This window comes from Osmia lignaria, chromosome 14 (genome assembly GCF_051020975.1).
Source record: "Osmia lignaria lignaria isolate PbOS001 chromosome 14, iyOsmLign1, whole genome shotgun sequence".
NCBI lineage: Eukaryota > Metazoa > Arthropoda > Insecta > Hymenoptera > Megachilidae > Osmia > Osmia lignaria.
Window position 1 is genome coordinate 9,430,460 of NC_135045.1, and position 21,492 is coordinate 9,451,951.

At 37.4% G+C, this 21,492-nt stretch overlaps 2 protein-coding genes across 14 annotated transcripts in view; one reads left to right on the top strand and one right to left on the bottom strand.

Annotated features, from left to right (window-relative positions):
- Positions 1 to 12,703, top strand: part of LOC117605661 (uncharacterized) — a 215,059-nt gene extending 202,356 nt beyond the window's left edge. For 6 of the 12 annotated variants that reach the window (XM_034327221.2, XM_034327229.2, XM_034327236.2 and 3 more), the window contains 10 exons: positions 956 to 1,046; positions 3,187 to 3,435; positions 3,874 to 4,138; positions 4,248 to 4,701; positions 4,866 to 5,133; positions 5,246 to 5,615; positions 5,737 to 6,026; positions 6,152 to 6,385; positions 6,474 to 6,624; positions 9,131 to 11,426. In XM_034327221.2, coding sequence (XP_034183112.2) covers positions 956 to 1,046; positions 3,187 to 3,435; positions 3,874 to 4,138; positions 4,248 to 4,701; positions 4,866 to 5,133; positions 5,246 to 5,615; positions 5,737 to 6,026; positions 6,152 to 6,385; positions 6,474 to 6,624; positions 9,131 to 9,384 — 2,626 coding nt within the window. In that variant the 3' untranslated portion in view covers positions 9,385 to 11,426. Of the gene's footprint in view, positions 1 to 955; positions 1,047 to 3,186; positions 3,436 to 3,873; positions 4,139 to 4,247; positions 4,702 to 4,865; positions 5,134 to 5,245; positions 5,616 to 5,736; positions 6,027 to 6,151; positions 6,386 to 6,473; positions 6,625 to 7,749; positions 11,427 to 12,327 lie in introns of those variants that run through there. The other 6 variants (XR_004581769.2, XM_034327232.2, XM_034327227.2 and 3 more) reach the window with 6 other exon arrangements.
- Positions 12,670 to 21,103, bottom strand: Tspan6 (tetraspanin 6). Of its 2 annotated transcripts, none has more exons than XM_034327240.2 (5): positions 20,874 to 21,103; positions 13,935 to 14,123; positions 13,687 to 13,860; positions 13,319 to 13,531; positions 12,670 to 13,188 (listed from the first exon to the last, which is right to left on the bottom strand). In XM_034327240.2, exons 1-5 carry the CDS (start codon positions 20,931 to 20,933, stop codon positions 13,114 to 13,116), a joined length of 711 nt encoding a protein of 236 aa, XP_034183131.1. In that variant the 5' UTR covers positions 20,934 to 21,103; the 3' UTR covers positions 12,670 to 13,113. The 2 variants fall into 2 exon arrangements, with proteins under 2 accessions (XP_034183131.1, XP_034183132.1); XM_034327241.2 differs by lacking the exon at positions 20,874 to 21,103 and adding an exon at positions 18,748 to 18,955.
- Between the last annotated feature and the right edge of the window lie 389 nt (positions 21,104 to 21,492).

Here is a 21,492-nt window from a genome sequence, read left to right on the forward strand (position 1 = left end):
TTGGCATCGAGTAATTAGCAATTAATCTTCATTAAAGCCTTCCGCGTTCCTGCAGATGGCTTTCGCGATAGAAAACAATTGGACGCTGCCCCTCAGAAGAACGCAGTTAGTTTGAAAGTTTGGAAGGACGAAAAGGAAGCGTGGCGGGGAAGGAAGAGGGTGTTGCCAGGCGTTGGAGGAAATCCCTCGGTCGGTTTGTCTCCCTCGAAAAGCTTAAATCGGCTTCATATCTCAGCCCGTGGAACCCTCTTGTATCTCTAATCAGATCATTAAGCCCGCGGAGCGTGCGCATGAAGAAATTTGTCGAGCAGCACCGTTGGTCCGCGAGCGACACGCGCGAATCAGCTCGCACGCTCCGAAGAAACGGATAATCGAATCACCGCCGAGCCAAGGGTCACGATTTCTTTCCACCGATTTTATCATTCCGCTTGTAATCGTGTTCTCTTGTAGATAAACTTCTATGTACACTCTGAATCGTTAAACAGGGGTTGCTTTCTAAACTGGGGGGATGAAATTTCGTTGGTTTATTCTGCGCTTCTTTTAAACGTACCGTGAAAAGAATTTTATTTTAAAAATGAAAATTAATGAGGCAAGGAATCATTACTACTAATGAATCATGATGTTGATTGCATTTTTATATTTTACTTGTTTTTCTGCTGTCTATTCTACCCATTGCTACCCTGGCACTTGTAAATAATTATCTTTTTTTTTTCTTCATGAATTTTATTTATTCGATGAGCACTTCAATCCCAACTCGGTCATACTGAATTCTGAAGTATTAATATTTCACGGTAGAATTAACGTGCTAGAAGCTACCCGAACGTGCATAACAACGGTACGAGCAGTTCTCTTAAAGAGATTGAAGCGAATGGTTCACGGGGCTCGTTCAATTCGAATCTTTTTCAACGTGAATTAAAATTGGACTGCTCCTTCAAGTGAATACGATTTGTTTCAGGATGGAGGAGACGTCACGGGGGTTGTTGCAACACAAGCACAGGGCTGAACAGCTGAAGCAAGAGAAAACCGCGCTCACGCTATCTTACGAGGTAAGTCGATCGTTTAAATAGATTTTATTAAACTTTAGATATCTATTTATTCATCTGTAATCGTTTTTAATATTAACGCATAATACTATTTTTAAATGAATTTAGAATTACAATAGGTTTAGTAAATATTTTTTATAGATTTTGTTGTACAATTTCTAGTTAATTTATTTTAATAATGAAAAAGTAACAAAAGAGCTCTTTGAAAATGTGCAACAGGCGATTTTATTACCCAAATTAATATCGGTTACATTCCCATTGAAAACTTGTTAAAACTTCTGATTCAAGAGGAGAGCTCGATTAGCCGATAATTGGTCGTATTTCGTGTCACACCGAAACACCGGTTCCCTTTTTCCACGAACAGAACCAGGATTTCAATTCCACGGAGCGTCGTTCTCCTTAAATTTATACCCATTCGAGTGGTTCATCCGATTTTAGCCTGCCACCCCGAATGAGGACAAAATGAAAGGCGGAACATCCCCCTTGATGTCAGCCCTTGATCGCGTTGTCGATAAGCACGAACAGAGATAACGAAGAGACTGTCGAACTCTTTCGATCGGATAGTCAAGCGTTTATTGTTACTTTCTTCTTTTTTTTTTTGTACACGAAAGCTAGGACACAATGACACTCGGGTGAAAAAGCTCTTTCAGTGCTCTCAGACCTGTTATTGTATTTCAATTCGAGTTGTCGTGGACGATTGTTCTTGGCAGCCACGCAGAATGAGATTTTGCTATTGAACGAGAATTTTCATACACGTAATGCAATTTATTTACCGTACGTTTAATCTACGAAACATCAAGGAAAGAAAACACGAGAAAAATTAATCAGCGTGATAAAAGAAGCCTGTTATCAGTTTTGATGTTTCCATTAATTTTTCAATGCGCTTATAATGCATCATACATTTCTTTTTTTTTCGTATAAATAGAAGCGTCACAAAAGCCTCAAGAAATTCTTCGAATGCCTAGTCGACGTTGTTCATCCCCCGTGCAATAAACCGCCCGATACTTTTGCTACGTATTTGCCGACGACCAATATTCCTGACTTAACGAAGTAACATGGCACGTCGCTGCAGTGAAAGGGAGAACGGTAAACGCGAGCGTTTACTGCGAACCCTTAGAATGTACGCACTATCTCGTTCACGGCCGGTTTCCTTCTAAAAGAGTCGTAGATTCAGAGAGCGGAGGGGTGTGCATCACTGCCCCACGAAATACCGTTTATTATCGATCGTCACTCGATCCCCTGGTTCAATGTCGTGCCACCCCACCGATGCGAGCCCCTGAGAATCCCTCTATCGTCCATGAGGAAGCACGCCTGCAACTGTTCCTCTCTGTAGCCGTTCGATTTTACTTTCCAACCGTCAGCCAAACTTACCCCCTTTCCCTATCGATGCTTGCAGATCCCTCCTATAAAGTTATACTTCGAAACCGTGCCCTATAATTCGGCGTAGCATAAAATACGACGCTGTGTTGGATGTCTGGTAAGAAGATCGAAAAACAAGAGCATCAGACGTAGTTTGACGTGGTTAAAATTAACAACCACCCTGAAGACAACTAAAGCGCAAGCTTTACTGAAACTGTGGTCCGCGTCGGCGACGCGCGTCGTTTCGCAATTAGATTAGAAATTTCGCGAGGAGGATGCGTGCAATTTAGAGACACAGAGGCGCGAGGCCCGTCTAGGAGCATGATGTGTGACGATAAATTACACGTAGGAGGCGACGAGGCAGATGTTCAGCCACGGGGCGAATTCCAAGAAGAGGCCGCACAGTTTGTATTTTTATTTTCACTCTCCCCCTTCCCCCCACCCCCGAGCTGGATGACAGAAAATCGTTGGACTCCCTTCACTTTTAGAAGAAGGGGGTGTAGACATTAAGCAAGGGCCGGCTGGCTGGCACGACTGTTATAAATCAGACACACGCACCCTCTATTAGCACCCCTGTCTCCGACAGGTCTCCGCAGCCCTAATTTAACGTTAAACGCTTTTCTGCTAATAACGGCCGCTCGCGTTATTAACTCTCGCCACGAGCCGCGTCGTGCTCTTGTAAAAAGAACACTGCATCAGTCTGGAGAAGTACACGTTAACAGGAACCTACAAACGATAGCATAAATTGAGGAAAGATATTTTACAGATTCTTTTTGTTAATTAGGCACGCGTACATCAGTATCAGGCACAAATCTCGAAGCTGCAGCTGGAGAACGAGTCAATGAGGGGTCAGCTGCGCGGTTTGGAAGCTGCGTGTGCTGGCGAAGTGCATGCTGCACTTGTGGCACGTCTGGCGACCTTGGAAACAGAGCACGCCGCCTTGGCGCGTGACGCCGACGCTCAGCGTCGCCAGTACGAGCGGTGCCTGGACGACGTCGCCAACCAGGTGGTCCGCGCCCTTCTATCCCAAAAGGTTCATTGCTATGCTCTCGTTACCACTTCCTTTCTCTTTCTCTCTATCTCTTCTGACTTCTCCTTCGCTCATTTTATTTCCTTTCTCTTCTCTTCTAATGTTTTCTGCTTACTTGTGAATTCTTCGTGTAATTAAGTGTATCTAAAGTTCATTCATACTTCAATCGTTCGATCATCCTCTCTAATCCGCATCTGCTGAGCTGCAAGTCTGCAAGTCTGTGTGTTTAAAAAATAAATGAATACAATCCTCGTTAACATTTTTCTCTGTCAACTATAATTTATGCGTGAAACCTTGCTTATCCATGCAACTGTATATCAAATTTTCAGCCTCCACAATTTCAAACCCTCGTTCATTGTCCGCTAACGCGCTTTTCATCGTTCGAATCAAACTAGACTCGACGGACAGGGTGTAATGGTTGTTCGTTCGTATGATGCACAGGGTCTCAGGGAAGAAATCGGTGCATTGCAGAGGCGTATTCGGGAGCTGGAAGCTCAAAATCGAACGCTTTCAGGATTATTGGCACAGGCAGCGAGTCCTGGAAGTCCGACTGAGTTGATTCAAGGGATCCTCGAAGCTGGACCAGCGGCAGTGGTCGCTGCGCTTGGTCTCGATCCAGCTTGGGTTCCTTTAGCGAGGCCTCGTTCACTTAATCTACAGATACCAGTAATGGCTGCGACGAAATGTAGACGAAACAGACCCTTGGGTACGTTTCTGTTATATTTTATAACTCGTTGAATAATTTCAAAATCTATCATCTCTCAAATTTACAACGAAAGCGGTAAATACTGAAGGGTATTGTAAACGAAATTTAGCCCAAAAACCGTCGGAAGAAGAAGGGAGCGAGAGTCCAGAGAGCGGCAACAGGGATGAAGGTTACTCGACGATGTCCAGCGATGTCCAGGGAGAGGGTGCTCGACAGGAACCATCCCGAGGGTTGGAGGATCTGAAGGAAGCGACCGACGAGACGGAGGCGGATGTTTCTCCGGATGCAAGATTGGTCGCCCTTGACGCTGGTGACCCTGACGTTCTATTTTTGCCGTTGAATCTCACTGTAGGAATAAACCCACGTCACAGCTATCCACCGACCAAAGATTTGCTGCCGTATCAACACGTGATGCGTAGCTTCTCTGACAGTCATCTATGCCTCAAGTTGACCACGACGACCAATTTTACACCCTACAAACTATCCAGCCCCATTGGATCGTCCTCTCTCCTCCTCGTCGAAGAGGAGGGTTGGGATGCTGAATATGTGCAACAATGGCTCAGGTTTGAAATTATTTTTGTAACATCTTTGAATCGTTTTCATTTTAATAAAGTATCCTTTGTGTATTCGTCGAATAAAGAAGATCTCAAGGGTGTAATTAATACGCGCGTTTAATTTGAAAGGTGGTACAATAGCGACAGCGATTAAAGGAGGAGATAAATTTCAGGTTGGACGACAGCAGAAGTGCTCAACAACATCGAGATCTCCTCGAGTTGGAATACGACAGAGCAGAACTGGAAGATTGGAGTTTCTCGTTGTCCACCGAGGACCTTGTTCAAAATGAATCCACGGTATGGAAGGAACCTGCTACCACTACAACCACCCCGGCTCTGCCGGCAATCAAGGAACATAATCCTCTAGAATTGGAAGAGGACGCGAACGAATGCTTATGGAATGGTGCCAGTTACCTGGCTGATAGAACCGGAGGCGAATTGGTACGAAAGTCATTACGAAATTTAACACAATGTCTCGTCTTGTTTTATCTTCTCTTTTATTCGATATCTTTTTTTACAATTTTTATTTACAAATTATCATTCTCTTATTCAGGTTGCTTTGCTGATGGACGCTAGAGCAACTGGCTCGTGGCCATACGCTACAAGCCCGGGTGCTTCCTGGAGCAGCGAAGAAGGAGCTCTTGAAAACTCCAGCAAGAGATCATCGGCGGCTTTATCCGGTTGTAGCGACGATCCAGACTCTCCCTCCGTTGGCACCGATTTTACCAGAGACTTCTACAGGTTGGTCAAGTTCGAGAGTACGAAAAGCTTAGCTAGCACGTCGTCGAGAAGCGGAAGACCTCCGCCGGACAGAGAACAAGCTCTGCAAAGCGTGCTGTCGTTCATCGCGGAACAGCAAATGTACTTAGCCGAACTACCGAATAATCTGTTGGAGCACGGCAACGTACCTCTCGCAACGGAAGGTTTGTGTTTCTTTTGTTATTAAAGACAGAATAAAGAACAGTTTAGAGCTGATCGGCGTGAAATGAATGGCGGTTAAGATATCTCTGAAATGTAAATTGAAGTTTAATTTCATGCAAACAGTTGTAGAGGAAACTGAAAACAAAGACGAGCGTGGAACCGAGGCGATGTGCACCGAAATAGAAACATCCGTCGATCAAGATAACAGCAACACGGAGAACGTCGTTGAAACGAGCAGTAACGACGATCTGCTGGATCAGATACCCGTGCCGTCTTTAGCACCAGAAGAGAGAATAATCAGTGCAGTAGCGTGTAACGGTGGCGTCTCTTACACCACGGTAGCGCCGTCTGAATTAGGAGCTGTCCCCGAAGAAGACGAGGAAGCGGCCACTTCCTCTACGCCGAGCACAGTTGTAGGTTTTCTAATCAAATTGACGTCGCTTTTCTAATCAAATTGAACGATCGGAAAAAATCTGAAAAATTAAAAATTTAAGTTTTGAAAGACTTAATGAGTTTTTAATTGATTCACTTCCATTAGGTCAGTCCAGCAAGAGCGCCTTTATTAGTGGAGGGCAGAGATCGATCGTTGAGTTTCCATGAACGTGCCACGTCGAAAGATGTGATAGACGAGTTGAATCGAATGATCAGGAAGGGCGAGGAACACACGGTCACCCATGAAAGCCAGGTGCCGCTGGAAAAATTGGATCTCGCTTGCTGCTGCCCAACAGGATGGGTTCACGTTGAACGGGACATTGACTTTACCGACCCAAAAGTGAGTTCCGTACATATGCTGGACTCGATTTCTTGGGTAAAGTACAAGGGCAAGAGATAAGTGTTTGAATAATTGACGTTTTCTATAGGCAAGAGCCAATCTTTTAGACGTGATGTTAGAAAGCAGCGAAAGTTCTTCGGCGACATCGAGCAGCGGATCAGCAGGAAGTGACTCGGGGGATGAACCGCCTGATTACCGTCACTTGCATAGATTACACCGATACCGACGACAAAAGAAAGGTATTTATACATTTTCATTTGTACCTATCTTTTTGTCCAGTCCTCTGCACATCACTCTGAAATACTTTCTCTCGACTTAAGAACTATACCCTCCGCTTAACACAATTCGTGTTTGACGGAAATAAAATTGAAGGAATCGATGTTAGAATCTTTGATCATATCGAACTTTAAATTGTCTTTCGTCATGGAAACACGTTCTTCTATCGATCTGTATCCAATTTCTATCGAGAATGCAGTATGAAAGAATTGCTTTCGCTTATTACACTAACATTACTAACAAACTGTTGCATAGATCACGCTACTATACTCAAGATAAATTTGGAATAAAATGATGATATCGTAGCATTGTGTTATCTATCTTTCTTCTATATATATAAAGACAAAAGCGCAGCCCAAACCCCTGAACCTAGAAACATGAAATTCGGGTAGTGTATTCCTCTCATGACGTAAGCACCCGCTAAGAAATAACCCCTTTAAAAATTCGACCCTTAAGAGTGTAAAAAGGGTTAAAATCTATTTACACGGATTCGTCAATATCTCTTCGGCCCGATGAGATATCAACTTGGTTTTTGCTTAAGAAGGTCACCCATACAAATGATTAAAATCATAATTCAGGATTTTATTCTAATAAACCTCTAAAGGGGTAATCTAGATTCAGGGGTAAAGGTAATTATTTTACGGACGGCATCTCCGATTTCAATGATTTTTAAATATGTTGTAGAAATGAACATTTTGAACAACTTGTTCCTATACATATAACCACCGCTCGGCCTTAGTTTTTGAGATATTTTCGAAAAACTGAATTCGCATTGAATTCTGCCTATCCGTGTGCGATCGTGACAACGTACGCGTTAGTATGGGATCGCCACTTTTCTACTGTTTCTGCAAGCAGCAATACTTTTCTGAAATACTAGAGATTGATCACCAAAAAATAATACATCAATTATTACTTCAAATTCTCCAAGTTTTTATTTATGAGAGCTGGTAGATGGAAGTATGGTATATTAGCGTGAATTCTACGCTAACATGTCAACACAAATCACTGTACAGTCACAGAAACGGAACATGAACACGAAACGCTAGTCGCCCTCGCTGTACATAGCCTTTTCCACGTTTTCTGTTCAGATGGTAGCTCCTACGCGGTGTGCTTTGATTGTCACAAGAAAAGCTACGTAGTTCGGCTTAGTGACGATCAGTTTCTGTAATCGACATGCCAGTTGGGAGGAATCGTTTCGCCGGGACCTAATTTGGGCCAGATCCAACGTGAACTGTACGGCTACAACGGATTTTCCATTGGCTTACTAACAGATATTTATTAACCAGAAGACGAACGAACCGAATTTCGTGCCGGAGTCACCTTTACGCAATTCCACCTACCGGACAGTAGATAATCCGATACGTCTGATAAATTTTCAATGGAAACATTAACACATTACGAACGTATCGTTAGACGTTTCATATTTTTATATATTTTATTTTGAATTCTGTTGACAAATTGTGATTTCATTAAAAGATACGATATAGGTATACGTTGAGACAGAGTTGTCCGTAATGTGTTAATATATGTATATTGTTTCTTTTTTCTCTTTTTTTTCTTTTTATTAGTTATAAAGTAATGATCATTGTAATAAGATAATTAGGCGTTCGTAGCCGGACATAAGCTGTTAGATTACAGTAGGTATTTGAAATTATTATGTAAATAAGTCTGTTAACAATATTTATCAGATATAGTCGTTGTATCCGTTCAACAACGCGCCTGGAATTGCGTCAAGGATCACGTAACACAGTTACTTTCTCTCTCATTCTGAAGACAATTGGTACTTGTGCAGTGTCATTGGCAGGTACTCGACCGTCATTATTATTGTTCATTCATCATTACTTCCTATCATTCCTCTATTACTCGCCATCTGACTAATAAGACTGCGATAACACGAATCTCATAACAGTCATTATTGTAGCTTTTAACGTAATAACCTTCGCAGACACATCTCATTCTCATTCCTCGGTACTCGTGCATCTGTGTTACTCGTGACAGACAAACAGCTTTATTACTTATTCCAAAGAATCGTAGTGTTCGAATCTCATGAAATAGAACTTTTGCATTGGAATTATCCTAAATTTGATTCTAACCCATGGTTTCTGAAAAAATGATCTCAACCCCAAAGCTGTTTGATTCTGTCGCGAATTCATACGTCGCTTACTTGCCAATGGAGATTGTCTCGTTGGGCGATGAAAACGTATCACGAGAGAAAAGTTAACTGATTAAGAGATCCCGTGACAATGGAAGACGATGAAAAGAGTTAAATGCACATACATGTACAATAAACAAAAAAACAAAAAAAAAAGACAAAGGAGAGTGAGGGGAGAGAAAGAGAGAGGAACGTGGTACGTGTAAAAGAGTGCTAAGCCGAGCTACTCTGTGTCTGCTAGAGCCGGTATAGGAAGAGAAAGAAAAGAGATCAAGTGAGGTCTGAGGCATGTTGACCCGCTGCGCTTGGTTTCTCAGCATCGGCGGCCCAGGCACATCGTGTGCTGAGACTGCCGTCAACGTGGGGTTCATCGAGGCCGTCGATCATTGGACGAGGCGAGGATTTCTTCGTGCGATACGGAGACAAGGAACGGGAAGCCGTGGCCTCTTTCGACTTCCTTGACGAGATCGTTCCGCCATCCTCCAGAGGCTCCAATACCAGTCTCATCGACCTGGACGACACACCGTCTGCTGAGCTTCGCGGTGACATCATGAAGCTATCTCCGCTCTAGGATGAGGTTCGATCTAGGGGTCTATCGTAAAATTACTATTGATCGCTCTTATAGGGTTCAGACCAAACTGTTTCCGTTCGACGATCGAACCAACCTCCTACATCTGCTTTGCTACTGAGAGAATTTAAGTTACAGACGCTGATTGTACTACTTATTCCAACCCTCGTGCACCGTTAGGGTTAAATTCACCCTGAATGGAAATATTAATATCTAATAATCGATTGTTGTTCTGCAAATTTAACGTAAAATTCCAAGTAGCAAAAAAGATAATAAAAATTTTAACGGTGCACAAGGGTTGATATTCTCACTGAGAGCACATGGAACTATGAAAATGAATTCATGAAGAGTTTATTTGTAAAATGTAAGTCAAAGTTTGGTTTCTGTAACATCATACACACGTAATTTTGATGGGGAAGTACAAATTGCTTTTTTTTTTGTACGACTGTATTCTTATGGGTTTATCATAAAGGGTCAGTATAGTTTTAGTGTTAACGCTAGCAGGATTTAATTTAATATTTATTTTTCGTTCAGTCCTCTCTGAAAAAGCTTTAAGTCTTTTTGTAGGTTGAGAAGATTTTGACCAACATCTTTAAACAGAGTTTCCATGCTATTGCTTGAAATTGCAATGTTTTTATTTTTAAAAAAAGAGACAGAAAAAATGTTCCTCCACACGACAAACGATTGTGTAAATTAATGAAATAAGCGAAGAAATTTATGTACGATATATTTGTTTGCCTATTTACGGTAAAGGTGTACATCTTCTTTGATCTCTAAGTACTTGCTGTTCGTTATTCCATTCGTGAATATTTCGATCTGTACATAGACTATCCATTTTCCTACGAATAAGAACAATTATTCATTATCCAGTTACGTCTTCAATGCCTGGCATCTGTGTGTTTTTGTTTCGAATTTTTCAAAAGCATCAAAGATGACTGTTGAGACAAAACTGCAAAATGAAGAATATTGTTTCGTCTAGTAATGAAGTAATCGTAAGAATTATCGTTTTAGAGCTTCCTCTGAACTATTCATTGAATTCTTTCCAAATAAAAAAACAAGCAAAAGAATATTCAATGAAAGAATTTTCAATTTCAAAAGGAATAGAACCAGAAACTAATTACTGTACTTGAAACATACTCTTGCTCACGAAATGAAGATAGACTTCTTAATTAGCGTATGCATAATGAATATTAATACTAAAGTATGAGTAACTCGATGTAAAATGTGGTCTAAACACTTAGTGTGTGTAATGTGTACAGTACATACAAATTACCACAGAAAAAAAAAGAAAATATAAATCATAGACTGGAACTATGATTTGACTTGACAAAAGGAACAATACCTCCATTGATGATCTTGTTAATTAAAATCAATCTTGACATTCAACGAGTAGTCCGTAACGAATCAAGTACGCACACAACAAATTTGGAAAAGTTAATTTTACAATATTTCATTGATTAAAAGCGTACAAAAGTGATAGATAAAGAATTTCTACGATTTTCGACAGGAACACACATCCGATTTGAATTAGGCACAAGATTGTCGTGCATATTCTTTGAAACTGAGCTTAGAATGAAACTCTAGATTAAGGACTTAATCGACGATTTTTTTTTTTTTGAGACCACGAATTTGTACCATTTCTTGAACGATCGTCGATGAATGTAACGTACTGTTTGTTTGTGCGAAACACGCACCATGAAAAGGTACGCCGAAGAGAGGCGTACATACAACTTTTCGTTCCGTCTTCGATGAAAGAGCGTGTATGTTAATGATCTGTGTAAAATAAAAGATACGTTTGAATTTGGAGCGTATATAAATTTCACGTAACGCTCAACGAATGAATGGTAAAAGGAAATCGTGTATAACGGAAGAATGGTTAATGTTAAATGGATCAAAACGCCGTACCAAGAAATGAATATTTCGCTATTTGTACGAGAACAATAGGTGAAGTTTGAACTCGCGTTTGGTCAAATTACTAGGAGATAATATCATTAGTTGGTATAACGTTTAAGATAACGAGTCGATAGAAATCGAAATATTTTACACGTAGATGATATAGATATATATATATAAATATATATATATTAAACATGATGGATATTTTCAATATTTGAAAAGAAGACTGTACGGATACAAAGTTGTCTCTCTGTTCCATTAATTTAATTAAAAATAGTCCATTGATTGATTAAAATTAAATCAAACTTGTAATATATGTATATCGTTTACGCGCGTATCGATTGAAGAAACATATTTGTTTTAATCGTTTATAGTATTTCATCATTGTGATTGGATACGTTATCTCGTTTTGTATTATTCAACTTTGAACATTCTTGATAACTACAACGAAGAAGTTCCGACGAAAAACAACTTTTATCGTACAGTCCGGAAATAATCATTTAAATAATAGTATCTAAGATACCTGTAAGTTGCATTACCTTGAAAATGCGATTACTAAAAGCACTGGTCCTCTCTGACCCAATCGTAAGGGGAAGAAAAAGGAATATACTAAAATAAAGAAGGAAATCCATCGATGATCGTGAATGATTGGGGCATTGTAAATAGTATGTATTATAGCACAACAGATGTAAGTTATCCTCTCTTGAACTTAATAAATAACGACAATATAAACGAATGTAAAGGCGCATACTCGATGTTCAATCTAGAAAACCGTTCCTACAAAGACATTATCAGATACATATACGTATGTATATGTCAATCCATTTGATCGTACTGTCCATTAAGATACGAATAAGTATTTCAATAAAATAATTAAAAATAATATAATTATATCAATTTTTCAATTGCATGTAAATAGCTGTGATAAATACACATTCGATTACTTAAGATCTAACTAATGGGAACATGTTAACATGAAAGTTTATATAAAACAGAATAGAACGTAGTTATTAGATATGTAACGAAATGTTTTTTCTTTTTTTTTCACAGATTAAAGGCACAATAAGAAATTTGGGTAAAATAGGTTTTATTAAAATGAAAATATGTCGTTCGACATTACTCTTAGAGAAGTATAGTGAATATGTGCTGTACAAAGAACAATATGAATTATATTTTATAAAAGCATCTGTAAGCGATGTGTAATACTTATAAAATATTATAAAAATACGTTCCTATAACATTCGTCGTATTATACGTAATGCGCTATAATTTAGAATTTTCGTTGAATATTCTTAATTTTTGCAAAATTGTAGTTTTTCTTTTCACAAAGATTCAGGATATTTCGACTCAATAATAATATTAATAATAATCGTGTACACGAAAAAGGTGGTAAATAGCTAAGATAAAATTAAAAAAAAAAAAATTACCAAGCCTTTAAAAATAAATATTTTGCACCGGTTATCGCGATCTTCGTATATATCACTACATATTACTACCATGTCGTCTACGTAAGTAATATATCCAATTTCATAGAAATATATAAAAATTAAAAAAACAAAGTCACGTTAAACAATATGTTTATACGTTCGACATCGCACACCAAGAAGGTTCGATATTCAAACGAGAAATGATACACAAAAAGCTGAAACGAAAGGCACTTTCTCGCTCTAGAATTTGCACTTCTATCAGTTGTAATAAAAACAATTGTGTAAATTTGTCTTGTTTGTAGTATCAGTAACCTCTACCGGATCTTACAATCAAGTCATTTAATGGTAGTGTTATCAATTATATTACTTTTTATGCAATATATACTTTTTTTTATGTTTATTAAAACTCTCACACTCTGTAACCTCTGCGTTCAGCATTCCTGACGGAATTCGCCAGGCAAAGTGCGAAAATGATGCCGATCAACTGAAACATAAAAATGATTCACGTGTATGATTTGTAAAGAAGAAAAACTGAATCTCTGCGATGGAAATCAGAAGCAGAGGGATTTCAGAAACAACTTTTCGTTGACAATTGTATAAAATGATAAACTCACCTCAACTCCGGCAATACCAACTGCAACGCCACCCAATAAGGTTCCCGCTGTTTTCAGCGCAGATTCCAATTCTTGCGCACAACCCTTATCGTACGATTCGTTCATTGAACAACTCTGTCCTTCAGGTTTACCGCAACAACTCCAGGGAATAGTACCATTGAAGTTATCATGAGGAGAGTAATCGGTCTTAGAGCCGACACCACAGCACTTGAACTGCAAAAAAGTTTATAAAAATCTTTGAAGAAATATATCCATTAAGCCAGCTTCCGCAGTCCTAGAATACTCATTAATCCTCAAATGGATTAAAATAGAAATAAGATCATAGAATTTTATTAAATAATAAAAGTATGCTAGTGAGTGGTACTTACAGCAGCTTGAACGATATCTACAATTTCTCTGTTCTGCACTTCCGTGGGGTAAGTCTGGAATAATTCATTGTAACCCTTCCTGACAGTGTCAGGATCGACTTGCTTGATGACCACGAAAGCATAAACTGCGACTGCCACTTGAATCAGCAAGATGAACATAAGCATCGAGGCAAACTGAAAAAAGAATTAATCATTTTAGAACATTAATTATCACCAACTTGAATTAATATTAGAAATATATAACTTACGGTAACAATCATGCAATGGCTGCTGCGAATGGCACCACAACATCCGAAAAACGATATCACAAATATTATGCTACCAAGGACAATCAACGTTATCGATGGGAACATAATATTGGTATCGAGGTGTTGGGAGACACTTGCCAGCTCTAAGTGTACGATGACACCTACAGCTAGGATACCCAACCCGCATACCTGTAACAGATAACAATTTCAATCATGGAACATGTGTAAATTTTTCAAAATAGTCAGAAATTAGTCAGAAATTTTTGAAACAAGATTTGTTCAGAATTAACTGAAGAGAGGGAGGACTCATCAAACTTACAATCAGCCCTTATGAGGTGAAAAGTAATATAGGAGATTCGAAATTTTCCAATGAAATACAATTTGTTAATAACTTAGTAATTACTATAAGATCATTTGTATAACCCCAAAGGGTATACTCAATGCTCAATCGTTCGAATCGTTAAGTTTTTACACAGACAACGATTGAAGGCTAAGACTTGCCTCATCGAAAGCAGCCGCTTATTACATCACGTTGCACAATATCAACTGGTTGGCATTGAACATTCTGTACACGGTACACAGCGATTGCGAGTGTCCGCTGTTGAATTTAGGTCATATTCCAGGTGCGACAGCCAGGTGGTTCAACGTACTTTTAAACCCTTTTCGGTCGGAGTTTATTGAATGAGTCGAGAATATGATTAAATGTTTCCAAATAAAATTAGAAACGTTCTAGTTACTCGGTAATAGACTTCCAGTAAATAAAATATTAAAATTTATCAAATAGTTTATTATAAATCAGGAATTTATTAAACTTTGTAAGTTAAAATTTTTATTTAGTAATATTGAAGTTTTAAAAAAGTGTAGTTGATATAGTGAAGTCCTTACATAAGTTGTTCGATAATGGTAGCATCAACTTTGATTTAAGATAATGGGAAAATACCCAGGAGATTATCTACGTATGTGTTGTACTGTATAAAAAAAAGCTATCAAACTCGTAATTAATGTATTTTTACATATTGATTCTCTTTTCCATTAAAATCTACTTTAGAAAATTCCATTTTTATTTCAATTATGACTTTAGACTAATTTTAAAATAGATTCGATTATCGTAATTGATTAAACTTCAAAATTTCTTCGTATATCACAGACACGATCGCTTGTTAAATTTTATCAGTCATTTTTGTAACTGTTATATTATAACACTTTCACCTGTTATCTATACGAAGAAATTTTCTCTTTAATTCCTAGTGAATCATCGATAAAGCGATCAATAGTGATGTTATCTAATTTCATATTTAAACGTTTCGCATAACTCGTGATGAAAATTGTATCGTAATCGTGATTACTTTAAAATATCGATATTAATTGATAAAAAATGTTGCTTCTGGTGAAGTGAAAACCTCTCACTCAAATGAATTTCTATAGAAAATTAAACAAGTGTTTCTTGTAAATAATTTAGTTTACTAGGTATACATAATTAATTTATCCAAACCGAGTCAAGTTACAATTTGAAAGTAAATGAATTCTTGAGTATGATCATGATGAGGTAACGTTTATTAGAATGATTCAATAAAGAAATCGGAACAAAAGTAAATGATAATAGAACTTTATTTAACTGCAATTGTATAGCAATACTAGTATGGCCTATCCTTGACACTTTATGGATATGTTCTCTTCGTGGCTCGCATACGCTGAAAACTATTGTGATCGATGCTGAGAGCCTCACACGTGCTAAGGCACTATAGTGCTCCATTTTAGGGCACATCGTGAATTTATCATTCGAAATCTGTTGTCAACTATAGTATTATCACTTTGAGAATTTTAAATCGACCTCCTCACCTACTTGCTTACAAATCGATTACCAGTATAAGCTTCGTTCTTTCTTCTCTAACTTTATAAAATATTTCAAATTACTGTAGAAAGGAGGTTCAAATGAAAAATTCATGAAACATGTACATATAATTCTTGATTACATGAATCATTCAATAATTAAAATAATCACATCTTTTTCCTGTTACTTTGATATTAACATAATGATAACATTTAGAAAAGGTTCCATAATAAAGTGCCTCCAGTAGAAGTATTTAAAATTTATTCGTAATTATGAAAAACTGGAAATTCGAAAGGTTAAACTTTTATTTTTTCTAATTTACTTGGAACAAGGATCAATAGTGTATAGATGTTGCTCTAATTCGAATGAAACAAGTAAACTAGGTCTGATATAACAAAGTTTTTCAAGAGTTAACGAAGTTATATCCAGCTTGTTATAATCGTCTACAATGTACGGCATTTATAAGTTAGTCAGCCATGATAACACAATCGTATATGTGTACAGAATGTATCATTTGATCTTCTAACCGAATGACATCATTCTATTCAACGTATTGTGGATACACCTCGACAGGCTAATTTCCTCCGAAATCACAGCCGTCTGATGATTAAATAAATTCCTGTCTGGTTGACTTTGTCTGAACCGCGTATTTAGTCATTCAAAAGCTCGTTCCATAAATTGATATAAAAGTTTATTTCATATTTTACGAGCACGAAGAATCAGAACAACAATTGTCATTTTAACTCGATTATTTTTTTGTGAAATTATCATCATACTCGATCTTATTGATAGATTAGAACTACCATGTATATTAATAGATTTTAATACGTGGCATGTTATTAGAATTAATTAGCTCTATAAAACGGCATCGTTAATCAACGATATCAATCATCGATCAACAACCAATCTATTAATTAATCTTCTATGTGCTCTAACATCGTGGGCAAAAAGAACAGAGTACAATATGAAATTTCACTATTTTAGGTATCTTCTAAGCCATTCACTATTTTGAGTATCAACTTCAGGACACACTGTCGAAGATGAAAAAAGTCGTTTGTAACCGTTGAAAAGCAGAATCCCTTGCTAGAGGGCAACAAAACCTGTTCCCCTGTTGGGGGAACGTTCAAGAGGAAGCCTTGAAAGGTGTTACGTTACTGGACAAAACAAGATGGACGGTTAAAAAATATTTTTTTCTTTCTTTATTCTTGCTAACCCGTACACGATTGTTGAGTCTGCGCATAAAATAGCCGAAACGAAGATATCGGAAGTGACTCATCAGTGTTTCTAAACTCTGATACGAATTCTACTGCAAAGGTTATCAAAACCCTTAATTTCCGGCTTTAAATATTTTCTATTTTATTTACTATTTTATTGTACGTAGAAACAATTCACGGGAAAAGACAATATTATTCCAAGCAAACTACAATGTTTTATTGTGTGCCAGCAGACAATATGAAATTGTTTCTTTTATATAACAACGCTTACATCACACACCAAGTGCATTAACAATGATTATTGGTATGTTTCTTTTTTTGTCTTTGAATCACATCAATCTAATGGATATCCATCTAATAAAATAAGATTAAGCTCTCTGTCGTGTAGAGTATACTGAAACTTCGCCACGGGAAGCTATAATTGGCAAGCAGAACGAATAGCATGGCGACCAAGGCCGTATCTAAAAATCTGAATGAAACCTGTTGCGGTAACGATCCGGCGAATGACGTAATTCGTTGGCACTTTTAAATTCGTTTCGTTGCTAATTCGTCGAAAGACCTAGTCCGAATTTATTTCGTTTGACTTTGTACCGGAATTATCGTCTTTCCAGTAATTAATTTGGAGACATTGCTTTTTAAATATCTTCGAGAATCCTCGAATAAAATTAATATCTAGGAGAAACAATTTTGAACAATTGAAAGTTGTAATAAATCTAGGCGCCAAGTGAAAATGATGAGATTCTCGGATATCATCATACTAGATTCAATTGTGGTAAGAGTTTAATTTCACAGGAGCGTACTCCAAGTCCCTGTGAATTCTTAATGACGTGACTCACAATGCGGGAAACTCGATATAATTCTTAGTTAAAACGTACACCACCAGTTGCAATAATAAAACGTTGTACGTAGAACATTTCACTATGTAGCGACCCCTCTTTACACAGACTATCATTGTTTCAATTATGATAACTTATCAATGAATCTACAGGTGAAATATGATACGAAGGTTTTCTAAAAAATTCTTGTTTGTGTCAAAAAAATGAATTATTATGTTAAATTAAAGAACATTGCGCGCATTTAACGCACGTAGTGCAACGTGAAATATGAAGGCGTGTTCTTAGCGGTGTATGAAACATCAAGGATACCCGACACGACCGAGCCTTGAGTAAACCGAAGAATTTAGAGCAGAATTATATCCAGTTCCCCTCTGACCCTGGAGAAATGACGCAGTTTCATTGTAAAGCATATAAACTACTTTGGAGCGATATTTTAACAGCGTCTCCGTGACATTAGACGAAACGTGTTTTCATGCTCCTATCGTTTTCTTATTTCTGTTTTTCCCAATATTATACAAGGGGAACACCACTCAAACATGTAGATGCAAAAAAAAACTTAAATCGATAACGAATGAATCACCTATTCGTGGAAGCCCTTGAATATTTCGAAAACATTTAAGTGATTCATTGTTTTCCACAGTAAATTCCTTTTGGAGCACTAGACGATAAAAATGCATCAACAATTCAACCCTAGGGATCCCAAGATGGAAGGTTTAAGGTCAACCCAAAGGTAATTTTTTGAAAGCTACATGATACAATATTAAAATAAAAAACACTATTTTTAAGTAAATTAAGTAATCCAGAAAACTGAACCGAAGTTTGAAATTCTGCGAGCGCTTCCTTAGGATCCCTAGGATTAAGTAACTCGACTGATAAAACAGAAGAAGGTGATCTAATCGATCTTGTGCACTGATAGATGAAAAATTACTTACAGCGAAGATAAAATTAAAAATATAAAGTAACCACTGGATACAATCGGAGACGCAACTCATTTTGATTATTTTCTGTATCGATTCGAGTACACGGTGAAAAAAGAGATAAGAAAAAGAGAACGAAACACTGCAAGGACGGTTGTGACAACTCAAGAACTCGAGACGAGACGAGACGAGAGTAGAACGAACACTAAAAACACCGGAGTTAGTTGCGTCGGTCGAAATGCGTGAAACGGGCTTGGATCTTCCTCTCTCTTACTCTCATTTATTCGTTCATTTGTCTCTCTCGCTCTCAAACATCTTGCATCGCATCATCGTCCGTGATTTCTCAGGAACCAATGGTTGGCGTTTACGTCAGTATAGTTAGCGTGCAAACTTAATTGTTAAGGAGACTGGCACCACTATCTTTCCAGGAAAAAAAGAAGGAAAATAAATTTGACAATGATTGATATCACTTTTACGTCACGAATTAGGTAGGGGCAACAGATTAAACAATTAAAGCGCATTTGTAATTTTATAAAAACAATAACAAGACATATGATATGAGGATCCATAACATAATCCCCTAGGGAAGTTATCAATCAGTCAATTAACTTTCGTATCGCGCCACGCTATGATTTATAGGCTCCGCGTTATATTGAAATCAAATTTGAAGTATTTTATTAGGAATATTTTAAAATGAACATATGATTTTTCACACATAGAAAATTAACTAGGCTCACGCATAAACGTCCGACGTAAAATATCGAACCTATATCGAGCGTGAAACTCTCTTGACACAAATAGAACCACCCATATCGATTGTTTAATAGTTGAAAAGGATATACACGTTTACCCACTTTTCTATCATCATTGAAAATGTACGAGCATTGCGCATAAGTGTTAACTTATCGTACTTTACGTTGAAATTTCTTATCTGTAGTAAGAAGAACACCTTTACGTGCGTCAAATATTAAACTTTGATATCAAGACTAAAAATAAAACTGTTAAAATACAAGTACTATTACGAGATAGGTACCGTCACCTTAATTAGAAAATCTTGTAGCTCCAAAACTCAAAATATTTACAAAGGAAAAGAATATGCAATATAATATTTTTTAATTATAGAACAGGTGATTGTTATCAAAAAGCTATTTTATAAATAACATTTTATGAAATAAAAATTAGTACGCGATGTAATGATACTCGATGACAATTCGTGAAAACGAACTGGAGAGTTTTTCAGCATAACAGCTCTTCCTTATCGTATGACTCATGGCTCGTCGCGCTCATATATTGATGTATGTTTAAACAAATACGTGCAAAAATACCGTGACTCAGATAACTTGTTATCGGTATCTCTGTTCGCATCAATTATCATGTAACAATTAAAATTAATAAATTGAATTTTACACTCAATTGAAAGAACGCTTACGAGAAGGATTTATCGTCGTTCTTATAATGCAATGACCCAGTACAAACATGATAAATGATGATATATACGACGAGTAATCACAATTCCGATTACGGAGCCAAGAGGAAAATTATATTCATTGTTATCGCCTTTTTTTAACGAGATAACAAATGCTAAATTTTCGTATAACAAAGCGTTTTCCATGCGAAACAAGAACGCCGTCGTGAAATAAAAATAGTCTGAATATAAGCAAACTTCAAATTAGCTGTGAAATTCGCTCGAACTTGAAGGATCATTAAATTGAATTAGCATAAGGAATTTTTTAACAAGATCGAAGGTTGCAAAAAACAAAAATTTATCGGTGAAATAACGGAGTAAACAAGTAAGTTGTTGAAAACGTTCAAAAGAAAGAGGTGATTTATCAATTGCTTTTAAAAATAGCCCGTAGCTCTCATTGCTTGTAATCAAATACGGCGTAAAAAGTACTTATGCCGTTCGATGAAACGATTGAATTCACCATTCTTTTCAAAGCCAAATATAATTTGACACGGTTAAATATTATTTTTAAAGAATCTTAATAATCATTAAACGGCACGTTTTGTTTATACGTTCACCTTCTATGGTCGGTCGACGTTAAACAGTAACGCGTTCCTCGATTACACTCGATACAAATCAAATAAGTGCGCAGTAAAACGTTTGCAATAAATTAAATTTAAATAATTTTAATGCTTACCGCAAAAATGAAATTGAATACGAAGAGTAGAGTTTTGACCAATCCCATTCCGCAACCCATTTTGGTAGCTTTTTCGTCGCAACAGTTGCGTCTGATTCAAACGATGGAATCCGTTACAATACCAGAAATCGTTCAAAGGACGCACAGAGACGCTCAACAGGTTAGGTTAGAAACGGCACAACCCACCAACTATGAACACCGAAGTCTCGTGTTGAACTGATACGACAGTCGAAACGGGTTTCTGTCTTGAAGCGCAATAGCGCCACGATCGTTTTTATCTAGAAAGATTGAATAAAAACTCCTGTATTTTATAAATTGCGCGTCATTATTGATAATGTAAGGGGTTTTTTTTAAAACTGCAGTCGCTCATGAAGGTATTCGTTAGATTAGTTTATTTTGAGTAGAATAAACAATAGCATGGTTTAATAGCATCTGAAGTATAGTATGTAATTTACCTAAACAGGTTTCGCTCCATTATTAGAGACGCTAGATCTTTCAACGGTAGATTTTTGTGTATAAACACAGAATTGTAATCGAGGTAGTAGAAAAACAACGCATCATTTTACAAAGTGTAATATGCAAATGAAGTCCAGTCAAACATTTCACTTTCGTTTTCTTT